This window comes from Anabas testudineus, chromosome 6 (genome assembly GCF_900324465.2).
Source record: "Anabas testudineus chromosome 6, fAnaTes1.2, whole genome shotgun sequence".
In the NCBI taxonomy this organism is placed as follows: Eukaryota; Metazoa; Chordata; class Actinopteri; order Anabantiformes; family Anabantidae; genus Anabas; species Anabas testudineus.
The window spans coordinates 22,173,369-22,186,021 of record NC_046615.1 but is presented as its reverse complement, the minus strand read 5'-3'; the positions used below and the strand labels follow the sequence as shown (position 1 = coordinate 22,186,021).

General features: G+C 40.7%; 4 protein-coding genes across 5 annotated transcripts; 2 read left to right on the top strand and 2 right to left on the bottom strand.

Moving 5' to 3' along the window:
- Positions 1 to 1,085: 1,085 nt before the first annotated feature.
- On the top strand, positions 1,086 to 3,708 carry LOC113166294. The gene is made up of 4 exons (XM_026366358.1): positions 1,086 to 1,373; positions 1,510 to 1,753; positions 1,988 to 2,125; positions 3,303 to 3,708. The coding sequence occupies exons 1-4, from the start codon at positions 1,189 to 1,191 to the stop codon at positions 3,564 to 3,566; spliced, it is 831 nt and encodes a 276-aa protein (XP_026222143.1). The 5' UTR covers positions 1,086 to 1,188; the 3' UTR covers positions 3,567 to 3,708.
- A 614-nt stretch (positions 3,709 to 4,322) lies between these two features.
- Positions 4,323 to 6,266, bottom strand: LOC113165742 (low choriolytic enzyme-like). The gene is made up of 7 exons (XM_026365447.1): positions 6,198 to 6,266; positions 5,976 to 6,066; positions 5,657 to 5,869; positions 5,374 to 5,491; positions 5,090 to 5,268; positions 4,918 to 4,999; positions 4,323 to 4,465 (listed from the first exon to the last, which is right to left on the bottom strand). Exons 1-7 carry the CDS (start codon positions 6,264 to 6,266, stop codon positions 4,333 to 4,335), a joined length of 885 nt encoding a protein of 294 aa, XP_026221232.1. The 3' UTR covers positions 4,323 to 4,332.
- LOC113166285 lies at positions 5,173 to 9,428 on the top strand. Of its 2 annotated transcripts, none has more exons than XM_026366344.1 (5): positions 5,173 to 5,257; positions 6,001 to 7,799; positions 7,943 to 8,177; positions 8,596 to 8,733; positions 9,061 to 9,428. In XM_026366344.1, the coding sequence occupies exons 2-5, from the start codon at positions 7,528 to 7,530 to the stop codon at positions 9,328 to 9,330; spliced, it is 915 nt and encodes a 304-aa protein (XP_026222129.1). In that variant the 5' UTR covers positions 5,173 to 5,257; positions 6,001 to 7,527; the 3' UTR covers positions 9,331 to 9,428. The 2 variants fall into 2 exon arrangements, with proteins under 2 accessions (XP_026222129.1, XP_026222130.1); XM_026366345.1 differs by lacking the exon at positions 5,173 to 5,257 and adding an exon at positions 5,781 to 5,863.
- A 1,474-nt stretch (positions 9,429 to 10,902) lies between these two features.
- LOC113165739 (high choriolytic enzyme 1-like) lies at positions 10,903 to 12,133 on the bottom strand (the record flags this gene model as incomplete). The annotated part of the gene is made up of 5 exons (XM_026365441.1): positions 10,903 to 11,035; positions 11,147 to 11,228; positions 11,339 to 11,517; positions 11,761 to 11,878; positions 12,013 to 12,133. Coding segments are annotated over 5 exons (633 nt in total), but the record flags the coding sequence as incomplete, so codon positions are not given.
- Between the last annotated feature and the right edge of the window lie 520 nt (positions 12,134 to 12,653).

Sequence of the window (12,653 nt, the reverse complement as noted above, 5' to 3'; positions counted from 1 at the left end):
AAATCCAGAAACCAAATCAAATGTGTTCATACTTGATAAGAATGGAATAATTAGAAGTGGAAATGAGCACGTCCTTTTTCCCCCTGATAGTTAATCACAATCTTCCGTGGTATGACCCATGAACAGTGACACATTGTGTAACAAATGAAAAACAGGAAGAAGCATTACAGTATTAAAAAGGAAAGTAGAAGTTTTTCTTTCTTTTTTTTTTTTATTTACTTCTCTATTTTTTTTCTCCTTTCCCACCATCGCTCTGATCACACTGTGATCTCAAAGTTCACTTGTGGCCACTGAACAGCTACACCGGAGCAGACATCAGTGATATTGATGAGACTTTAAACAGAATCAGAAATCAATCATCACACAATGCAGCTGCTCTGAAGCTGCTCTCTGTCCTCATACCTCATACCTGTTACTGCTCTTCATCATGTTCTTTGTTTTCTTTTTCTTCTCCAGTAAAACTGCTTTCGAGACACCTCCCAGCTCTGCTGGGTGTCGACAGGACACTAACTATCCCCTGCAAAGAATGCTCAGTTTATACAAGTGTCCAGAATGTGTTTGGATCTCATGTGTGGACCAAGAGCTGCAGCTGGAGGTCCTATTTTAGTTTTACACTTCTTCCTATAGCACTTTGCTGTTATGTTTTCTTTAGATAATATACTCAAAGGTGCTGAAATAACTAACCCCATAATTAGTTAGGTTAAATTATACTTGTAAGCTGTAGTAGTTCAATTGTTATTTCAATGTTTAGTGCTGCGCATAACTAATAATGAATTTGGTTTGCTTGTTCTAGAATTTTAAACGCTTCATTTCCAGTCACAAGTTGTGAATAATATCAAGCACTGACACGCTGAGATGATATCTAACTGCAGCATGAGACAGATAAACACTGTAGAATTCCACAAAAGTATGTTGGCAAAGAATCATATTAAACTGAAGCAGTGAAGAAAAAGAAAAAAAATGGGTCAACGCCAAAACCTTGGGCTAAAGTACAACTTAAATGGAAAAGGGGATTTCCTGATGCCTGTTTATTGGCCAGCACAGCTAGAGGCATGTCATATTCCTGCCTGACTTATAAAACTGAGTCTTAGTTCCTTTTTGAGTTCACAGCACACCCTGCAAGAAGACCTGCCTCAGACTTTTACAGGAGTCGACTGATCCTGCAGATACTGCGACCAACTAAACATCATGATGTTCGATAGAGAAGTTGCACTCGAAGCTCTGAGCACAGTCCTCAACGCCAATGTGACATCTACTCAAACACAAAGTCATCATGTTTTCACAGCTGCCTCCGCAGCAGCAGCTCCGCAGCAGCAGCAGCAACTGTCCATCAAGCAGTTCATCCCTTCTCTGCTGGATGCAGATGAAAGCAGGTAATAATTCAGATGTTCAGTTTTGATATTTTTATTCTGCACCAGATAAGTTTATGAATGTGCTGCAAATGTGTAGTTGATAAAGAAGAGGTCACTACTATGCTTTAAAATTGCATCTCCTCCAATTATTTCACAGCCAAGTGTCCAGACAGTGCTTCTTCCACATCCAAGGCATCCTCCAAGGTGGTCCACAGGCTGCCAGTTTCCCGAGTGTGACTCAAAAAGACACCGTAAGAGCAAAGACCTTCATCATCGATGAGAATGAATTCTTTGCTCCTGAGTTTAACTACGATTTCACCAATCTGAAAGACACGGAGACTTATTACAGAGGTGGAGAGGTGTATGAACGTCCGTGTGGTTGGTTCCGTTATGGCCTCAAGGTGAACATGTTTTTCTTTTAATTTTAACTACAATTCTCTTCCAACACATCTGGGAAAGTCTTTCTTCAAACTTCAAACTAATTAAAATGAAACTTTGTGACTCAAAGACCAAAGTTAAAGAGAACAAATCAGTAATAAAGAAAATCCACTGCATCAATAAGATCCTGACACTGATTCTACTAAACACTAAACTAAACATCTGATGTTACATGATGTAAATCTTTTTTATCACAGGTCCTGAACAAGTACGGTGACAACACCTGGTTGGGAACCAGTTACCGTAGCACCCAGTCAGTACCAGGAGAGTGGCCTGTGTCCTTCCACGGGACTTCAAAAGAAGGTGCTGAAGGCATCATCGATGGATACTACAAGGTTTGATAATAGGAATATAAATTGATAATATGAATATAAATTCACATGATTCATGAGATTAAAACTACCTGTACAACCACAGACGTATTGTCGCCTCTACAAACTCTAGTGACATAATCGAAGAGCTGAATATAATTTATCATAAATTCAATTCACTTTTATTTGTATAGCGCCAATTCAAAACAGAAGGTATCTCAAGGCACTTTACAGTGTAAGGTTTAAGACCTTACAGAAAATAATTATAAAGAAAATGATAGAGAAAACCCAACAATCCCATTTGAGCAAGCTTTAGGCAACAGTAGAGAGGAAAAACTCCCTTTAGAGGAAGAAACCTCCAGCAGAACCAGGCTCATAGTGGGCGGCCATTTGCCTCGACCAGTGGAAAGAGAAGAGAGAGTTAATGACATGCAATGGTGGCATTTGCATTGATACAGGAGAAAGGAGAGAGGAGAGGAGCTCAGTTTATCAGTAGAGGTCCCCCAGCAGATTAAGCTATATCAGCATAACTAAGAGATGGTTCAGAGTCACCTGATCCATCTCTAACTATAAGCTTTATAAAAAAGGAAAGTTTGAAGTCTAGTCTTAAATGTAGAGAGGGTGTCTGCCTCCCGAACCTGAACTGGGAGCTGGTTCCACAGGAGAGGGGCTTGGTTGCTAAAGGCTCTGCCTCCTATTCTACATCTGGAAATTCTATGAACCACAAGTAAACCTTAAACCACTCTAGTGCTGTTCCTTTGATCCCAATGACATGTTCCAGTCTGTGTAATAAAATGTTGTGATCTATAGTGTCGAATGCAGCACTAAGATCTAACATGACGAGTATAGAGAGCAGACCATTGTCTGATGCTAATAGATGATTATTAGTGACCTTTACCAGTGCTGTTTCTGTACTATGATGTACTCTAAATCCTGACTGGAAATCTTCATACAGGTTACTACTGTGCAGGTGGTCATGTAATTGCTTAGAAACTACCTTTTCAAGAATTTCAGAGATAAAAAGGAAATGGGATATTGATCTATAATTCACTAAAACCTAAAACCTCCAGAGTAGACTTTTTGAGTAGGGGTTTGACTACAGCAACCTTAAAAGCCCATGGTACGTAGCCTATTTGTAAAGACAAATTAATGATAACTGTTGTACATTATTTTAATTTTTACTTTATTTTATATTTAACAGCCAGGCCCAGGTCAGGCCTACGGCAGGGGGATTTATTCTACTCCATACGTGGCTGAAGCACTCTACTATGCAAAAACTTTCACCTCCAACAAGACAGGCAAGACGTACTATGTGATTCTGCAGAATCGTATCAACCCTCAGTACAGATTGAAATACAACAACGACAAGTACTGGCTGATTCCTGTCCCATCCGGATCATCTAATGAACAGGAGAGAGTGGAGAGAGCCATCCGCCCTTATGGTCTTCTGCTGAAAGAGGTCTAACAGTGAAAAGTCACAAGTCATCATGAAAGATCAACCTTTAAACCATGTCACTGATAGTTTCTGTAAAATGCGCCATGAATTCATTTGGAAAAAGGATTTGTATGGATACTGTTTGGAAAGAATAAACAACCTACGACTGAAATGTGTTTTTCCATTTTTCAGTAAGTTACACAACATGTTTTACAGGATTTTATTCTCAGTGTCTCTTTAAACCAAAGAATTCACCACAGTTGAAGGCTCACATGATACTTCTGTCTCTGCCTTTCACTTCCCCTCAAAGCCTGCACAGCCACGACCTCCAGCTTCACCTCTTAACTTCATCATGAACCACACTGACTAAACCACAGGCCTGCAACATCCAGGGAGAAGTCTCTGAGTCATTGCTGAGAAAAGGCTCCAGAGGGGTAGAGGCTCCCAGCATTGTAAATCCTCTTAGTAAACACCACATTCTCCACTGTATTCTACAATGTATTCTACAACGTATGCACATGTGCGTCATTCGGCCCTATCAAGAAAATGAGGGGTCATAGTTAAATAGGAAACGCCTGAGGTCGAGTTCAACACAGTTATAGGACAAACCAGATGGAAACAAACATGATGCAGATCGATATTTATTGATTGAAGTAACTTCATTAAAGGTTTCTGTGATGAGACTGTTTTTACTGCACAGCATAATTAGTAATCTGCATATTTTTAATTCATTATAATGTAGTTTCATGATGTTTAAACCACAGATGTCTGTCAGGTCCCAGAAACTTCAGCGTAGCTACTTTGAGCAGTACAGCAGGTTGATGCGGTCGATGTCGTTCTGGCTCATCTGTGTGGCCGTGCCAAAGACAGCGTTGCTGTCGGGAATAGCCACCATGGTGGGGCTGACGTTGTCCTTGGAGAAAGCCAGTCTGCAGGGAAAAGACAGAGACAGTGATGTTAAATTGTACTTTAATTTAACTGGTGGAAAACAGAGCTGGTAAAAAAACAGTTTCCTCGTGTCTGCTGAAAACCAAACAGTCCAGCTGGAAATGACTGAGCAAGAGTGTTTGGCATTGACCCAAAGTCCTGGGTCAGAAAAACAACAGGGCAAAAGAGTAAGGTTAAGACATTGTTAGTTTCAGTTTAAATGGAATTTGCCGGCTACAGCATAAAAAAAAGTTTTTCTTTTGCTTTGGGCTGAAAATATGTCTTCAATTCATGTTTTTGTCAGTTTTGTGTTTAAAGTTGAAACTGTACTACTGCAGCATTGTGAATGAATGATGGCATAATGTCATTCTGTTTTCCTTTTTTGTCACATTGAGCATCTCACAACCAAGTTGCAGATAAAACATTTTAACATGGAGCTGGTGGATTTACTGACCTGCCGTAGTGCATGACAGAGTTGTAGTCATAAGGAGTTCCCTGGTTCAGAGTGTTGATCTTGTCAAAGTTGTATTGCTGAGCTGAAGTTGATGAAAAGTTTAAAAGTCTATAACAATGTTTCACACTATGAAAGTGAGAAATTATTTTCTGCTTAGATCACAGCATCCTACCAGGGATGACGTTCTGCAGCAGGATCTTGATGTGCTGGTCCCTGTCGGAGCGGCACTGCTCATGGTTGAAGCCCAGGACGTGGATCAGCTCATGTTGGACCGTTCCAAACTTAATGCAGCCTGCGCTGTCCAGAGACACCCTCTGTCTTCCACTCTGAAAACCCACAAGTGAGTAGCACCTGTACAGATGTAGGAGAACACAGGAAGTCCCACATCAGACTGAGAACATTTCATTCTTCTACAGCATCACTGAACTAAACACTGAAGTCCTCGCTGTTACATACCCAAGAGTAGACTGTATGTCGATGTAGTTTGTCTGGGTGGTGCGAGGGATGAAGCGAATACAGGTGGAAGTGGAGAAGGAGTTCAAAGAACTAGTAATGATGTCGACCTGCTGAGAGGCTGAAGGTGGAAACACAAAGAGGAAAATCACACTGATGTTAATACGTTATTAGTGTTGGAGATTTTAAAGTTTTTCATCTCATTAAGATTTTTCTTTTTTTTCGTGTTCAGTTGTTGACTTAGACTGAATGTTTAGTCTACAGATGGATGTATAAAGGTTCTTACTGTAGCTGTTAGCGATCACATAGGGAATGTAAACTTTGCCATCAGAGGATTTAGGCCACTTGCATCCTCTCTGGACACAGGGGTCAGCGTTCCTGTTGATGGGCACAGCGATGTCACCTATTATCTGGAAACCATCTTGGTAAAGACCTGCAGAGAGTTTGTGGAAACAGCAGAGACACCAAAGATAATCAGAAGTTACAATTATAGGTACAACTTAAAGTATTAGAGCTGAAGTGTTACATGTTCTATAAATTAATTTGAACAAGTCTCTGTATTTGTTTATTCCTCTAAATAAATGTGATGTCTGGATGTGTCTCACTGATATTTCTGTTGGCTTTCTCCAGCTGCTCTGCCACCGTCAGGATTCCTTCATCTTCTATGTCGTCGTCTCCACTTTCTCTCCTCACAACCTGCACACAGAAAAGTCCCAGAGTTTCTGTTTGTCATCGACACAGATACTGAGAATATCAAAAAGGAAAGGTCAGAACTTTAAACCTGGACACATGAAGACCTGAGTGAAGACCTCAGCTGTGAGACTCACCATGGCCTCAGTCCAGGCTGAGACTGCAAACAGGACCAGGAGACCCAGGATGCACTTGATCGCTGCCATGTTACTGAACAACTATCAGACTGAAACAGAACACAGGTCAGAACCATGCAGCAGCATTACTGTAGTTTGAGGAGCATTAGGAGCAGCAGCACTACTCACTTACCTTTAGCTCTTCACTTCAGGTAGGAGAGGAGGAACTGTGATGCTCTGTGAAGGATCTGCTCATCCTCTTTTATAGCAGAGCCTGCAGAGGTCCACCTGTTAGCAGAACATACAGAGGATTAGCTCAGTAACACTGGAGCAAACCATGATGTTTACTTCCTTATTGTCAGCTCTCTGTCCCCACTGTCCACCCTCAACTCATACATGCTCGTACTAATCCAGGAAAACAAGGCGGTGGTTAGTTAAATCTTGTTCTAAGTGCTTTGAGATTAACAGTTAATTCTCCTAAAATACATGGAAACCTAAAAGATGTTATTGTGGGTTTTTATAGTGGTCAGAGAAGTTGACAGAAAAACCACCAGTCGACAAGACTATGGACAGGGTGGAGCAGGGCTGGATCAAGATTGATGTACTTTACACCCCTACTACAACAACTAATACTAATACCTCATGCTACTAGTGCTGCTACTGCTCAGTAATATAAGATATTGAGTACGACAAAAATAACAGGCCAATAAAATAAACATCCCCAACAGCAGAAACCCCTTATTGGTGTTGGAAACTGTGCTTGTCTTACAGTTTTACAGGTAGTTTATCAGCTTTTTGTAAATTAAAGAAAAAAGTGTTTTCAATTTAAAACACGTTTAGCAGCTAAAAGCTCCCCTGAGTATCCTTCCCCCTCCTGGAGCTGCCCTCCACTATCAGCACTGACAGGAAACAACAGACTTATCATAAAGAAAAGTGAAAATGAATAAAGTGCAGTCATGAGTCTCCAGTCATACTGAATTTGTTTGTCTGACCTGTAGAGGGTGTTTGCAGCTGGACATGGAGGCAGAATATGGGACTGGAAAGAAGATACAGAAAAACAGAAATGTGTGATGTAAAGAGCACGTTGTCAAATGTTTAGAGACAGACGCTGACAGAGTTCAGTGAAACCAGTGAAACCAGTGAATGTGAGGACACTTTCATAACAGGTATAATTATACTGTCTCTTCATGCACTTTACCCCCCAGAGCTGCAGAATGTAACACTATCCAGTTTATATCTGGAAGCGCGTGTCTATAAATATCAGCTTCAGTAAACTACAGGAGCTCAGAAACCTCAGAGTGTCCTTTCAAAGTGGTTCACTGGTACTTTTCTTCTACTCTAACTCAACCTCATGACGTCCAAGTTCATGGAAATTGCACTCGAAGCTCTGGGAACAGTCCTCAATGCCAGTGTGACATCTACTCAGAAACAGAGACGTGAAGGTAACAATAAGAGCACCGATGACTCGCCTGGAGTGGTAGGACCGCTGCTGGGGTTTGTTCCTTCCCTAAGATCAGCTCTTCAGGTTCTAGTTGGTGGAGCTGCCTTAGCTTTAGCAGCAACACAGCCTCAGCTGTCAGTCAAAACCTTTATCTCTACACTGTTGGAGGCAGACGAAACCAGGTAATTATTTCAGTTCGTGCATCTGTAAAACTACATATTAAACATTTATTCTCAACAAGTTGAAGGATTTGTTGTAAATGAGCAGTTTAGATGTAATTTACCACAATGTACTTTAAAATTGCAATTCTTCCTCTAAATAACAGCCAGTTGTCAAGATCCTTCTTCAACCACATCCAAAGTATTCTGACAGGTGGTCCTGAGGCTCCTTACACCGTGGTAGAAGATCTTCCAACAGGAAATAGTCATATCATTGACGAGGATGAATTCTTTGCTCCAGAGTTTGACTACGATTTCACCAAACTGAAAGACACAGAGACGTTTTACAGAGGTGGAGAGGTGTATGAACGTCCGTGTGGTTGGCGCCGCTTAGCTCTTAAGGTGAAAATGTTTTTATTTCTTTGATTTATTTCTGGTCAGGGAAAGTAACTTTCTCCAAACCTCCAACTCTTCAGCATGAAACTAACACAAAGCATCTATCCTTCTTATGAGGCACAAATCTGAGACAGAGCAGATGAGAACGGAGGGAGAGTCCACAAATCCAGAATACTAACAGGTGATATCACAGACTTACAGACAGAGATGAAGGTCCAGTGGTTCACAGGTTCTGTAAACAGGTAGATGAAGACAGGTTATCAGTTATTATCATTGTGCTTTAGTGACTGATGTGGCAGCCAGGAGCACAGTATTTAATGAGTTTAACTTTTCCTCATGTAAGAGAGTTTATCTAGTTTTGATTTCTGACCTTCAGTAAGAACAGGTAGTTACTCGTCATGATGTTACTCTTTGTTTATCACAGGTTCTGGATAAGTATGAGGACAACACCTGGTTGGGAACCAGGTACCGTAGCACCCAGTCAGTACCAGGAGAGTGGCCTGTGTCCTACCATGGGACATCGATGAAGGGTGCTGAAGGCATCATCGAAGGATACTTCAAGGTTTGATTATATGAATATACATTTCTCCAGTAACAACACTGCTGAGTTACACATGAATACTGGACTGAATCTGTTAATAAACTGCTTGAATCAGTCATTAAACCTCCACTATGGGGCCCAAAGCTTTAGAAATTAAAATGTACATTTTAAAGTTGTCAAACCAGGGACGATGATTATTAAGATTAAAACTCTCTATGCAACCACAAAGACATCTGACTATGATGTATTAGAGTCATCGTACAGCTACAAACTCTGGTGACATAATCAAAGAGTTGAACATAATATACTAGAAATGTTCATCTGTTCAATTTATTCTTGTTTGTCCAGCCAGGGCCAGGTGACCAATACGGCAGGGGGATTTATTCCACCCCGCATATTGCTGAGGCCCTCTCCTATGCAAAAACCTTCACCTCCAGGAAGACGGGCAAGACGTACAACGTGATTCTGCAGAATCGTATCAACCCTGAGTACAGAAAGAAATACAAAAACGACAAGTATTGGCTGATTCCCATTCATGCTGGAAAATCTGCCAAAGAGGAACAGGAGAGAGTGAAGAAGGCCATCCGTCCTTATGGTATTCTGCTGAAGGAGGTCTAACAGTGAAAACCGCCCTATGAAGTATGAACCATATCACTGATCATCTATGTTGAAAAGGATTTGGAAAATACTATGTATATGTGCTGTAAATAAAGAATAAACTAGCTACAACCTATTAGCCAAATATGATTCCTCTTCTTCTACCTTTCCATAGGTCACGCTGCATTTCCTTTTGGTACCAGTGAACATTTACACTGAATCCCACTATTGAACTGACCAAGAAATTAAAGAACAACCAGATAAACAGACACAGGTAGAAGATTATGGATGAATAGGAAATTGTTGTAGGTTTACTAGGGCACAAGGACCTTTATTTATCATCTTTAAAAGCACAATGCTACTTATGATGACACAAAAAAACTTCACAGGAGCCAAAATCTTCACTAATGTCATTAACTCAAACAACCTGCTTATCACATTTCTGTCTATGGAAGATGCAGAGTGTTAACATTAGCAGTCGCTGATTAGTCGAAGATGAATTATCAGATGGTAAACAGATAATACAAAACTGGTTAAACCAAGACTTGATGAGTTTTACTTTTAGCATTATGTAAACAAAATGCCAAATAAATGCTATTGTGAATTATTTGCTGTTATGTGTTTTATAAATACTGAGAGAAGGACTGTGAAACAAAACCTTTTGGAGTGAAAATCTTTACTGTGACTTATTTGACATTTGTGGTGTAGACTGCAAACAGTTTCCTAATTAAAAGTATCCCAAACCACTGTCTCAATACCAAATTTGCCAAACTTACATGGTTGTATTATTACAACTAACTCGATGAAACAAAAGAAGCAGTGTAACTGGAGAAAAAAAATGGAATAATGAAAAAATGGAAGCTAAGCTTCGATGTCTTCTGCTCAGTTTGGCTAGACGGCCCGCTCTATGAGGAGTCCTGCTGGTTCCAATCTTCTTCCATCTACGGAAGATAGAGTCCACTTTTTTCATATGGACCTTCAATGCTGCAGAAATGTTCTGTTCTCTTCCCCAGATCTCTGCCTAAGTACAATTGCGTCTACAGACAATTCCCCCCCCCCCCCCATCATCTTTCAGTTTGTGCTCTAGCATGCAGTGTTAACTGTGGAACCTAACAAGGACAGGTGTATGCCTTTCCAAATCATGTCCCATGAACTGCATTTTCCACAGGTGGACTCCAAAAAATTATCAAAAAGTGCAAAAAGTAAAGTGCAGTGAATACGTCATAGATGTACGGTGCAACCAATGGGGAAAAAAAGAAATAACAGCACTATTGAGAAAATACACATTAATATTGACACTAGACAAAAAAAATTCAAAACTAACACATAAAATATCTAAAAGGTTTCTGAGGTCAAAGAGAGAACGGAAATTTGGTGTCAGAGCTGGCAAGAACACTGTTAATGAGGGACCAATGGCAATTGAATTAATGCTGTGAATTGTTATTTATATGTTTAATATATATGTGTTTATGTTACTGCAAATCTAAACGATTAAAGGTTACTTAAAATATTGAGGCAACAAACAATTTGGAGATGATCGAAATGTATTTATTAAATTAAAAAAAGAAATTCATGCTTCAAATTTCAGTGTGGCTACTTTGAGCAGTACAGCAGGTTGATGCGGTCGATGTCGTTCTGGCTCATCTGTGTGGCCGTGCCAAATACAGCGTTGCTGTTGGGAATAGCCACCATGGTGGGGCTGACGTTGTCCTTGGAGAAAGCCAGTCTGCAGGGAAAAGACAGAGACAGTGATGTTAAATTGTACTTTAGTTGAAGAAAATACCAAACACTACTAGAGTCCAGCAATGGAGCTGGTGGATTTAATAGATGTACTGACCTGCCGTAGTGCATGACAGAGTTGTAGTCATAAGGAGTTCCTTGGTTCAGAGTGTTGATCTTGTCAAAGTTGTATGCCATACCTGCAGTAGAGAAAAAACTACTACATTAGAGTATTATAATAAAAATAGACAAACTCAACATAGACCAATGAAATTAACTGTAGTGAGGAGACGTGATCGCAGCATCCTACCAGGGATGACGTTCTGCAGCAGGATCTTGATGTGCTGGTCCCTATCGGAGCGGCACTGCTCATGGTTGAAGCCCAGGGCGTGGATCAGCTCATGTTGGACCGTTCCAAAATAAATGCAGCCCTGACTTTTCAGAGACACTGTCTGTACATTTCCCTGACGACCCACATATGAGTAGCATCTGTACAGATGTAGGAGAACACAGGAAGTCCCAAATCAGACTGAGAACGCTTCATTCTTCAACAGCATCACTGAACTAAACACTGAACTTGGATCTGAAGAGAACTGAGTGGAAACAACAGCAGAACCTGAACCAATGGAGCAAAGTTCAGCTTTGGCTCTGTAAGTTCCTGCAGTGGAAAAGCTGCAGAACAGGACTTAGAGTTGTCACTGATACAGGAGAATAAATGTCTGTGTTACAAACCCATCCAGAGACTGTATGTTGATGTAGTCTGTCTGGGTGGTGCGGGGGATGAAGCGAATACAGGTGGAGGCAGAGAAGGAGTTGATGGCTGTTGTAATGACTCTGAGCTGCTGAGAAGCTGAAGGTGGAAAAACAAAGAGGAAAATCACATTAACGTCAAATAAAAACTATAAGAACACATATTTTGTGCTTTATTGGAGACGACTATGATGAAGTGATCTGCACTTGGTGCAGAGTCGTGAAGCTTCTTACTGTAGCTGTTAGCGATCACATAAGGAATGTAAACTTTGCCATCAGAGGATTTAGGCCACTTGCATCCAGTCTGGACACAGGGGTCAGCGTTCCTGTTGATGGGCACAGCGATGTCACCTTGTATCTGGAAACCATCTTGGTAAAGACCTGCAGAGAGTTTGTGGAAACAGCAGAGACACCAAAGATAATCAGAAGTTACAATTATAGGTACAACTTAAAGTATTGGAGCTGAAGTGTTACATGTTCTATAAATTAATTTGAAGAAGTCTCTGTATTTGTTTATTTCTCTTAACAAATGTGATGTCTGAATGTGTCTCACTGATATTTCTGTTGACTTTCTCCAGCTGCTCTGCCACCGTCAGGATTCCTTCATCTTCTATGTCGTCGTCTCCACTTTCTCTCCTCACAACCTGCACACAGAAAAGTCCCAGAGTTTCTGTTTGTCATCGACACAGATACTGAGAATATCAAAAAGGAAAGGTCAGAACTTTAAACCTGGACACATGAAGAGCTGAGTGAAGACCTCAGCTGTGAGACTCACCATGGCCTCAGTCCAGGCTGAGACTGCAAACAGGACCAGGAGACCCAGGATGCACTTGATCGCTGCCATGTTACTGAACAACTATCAGTCTGAAACAGAA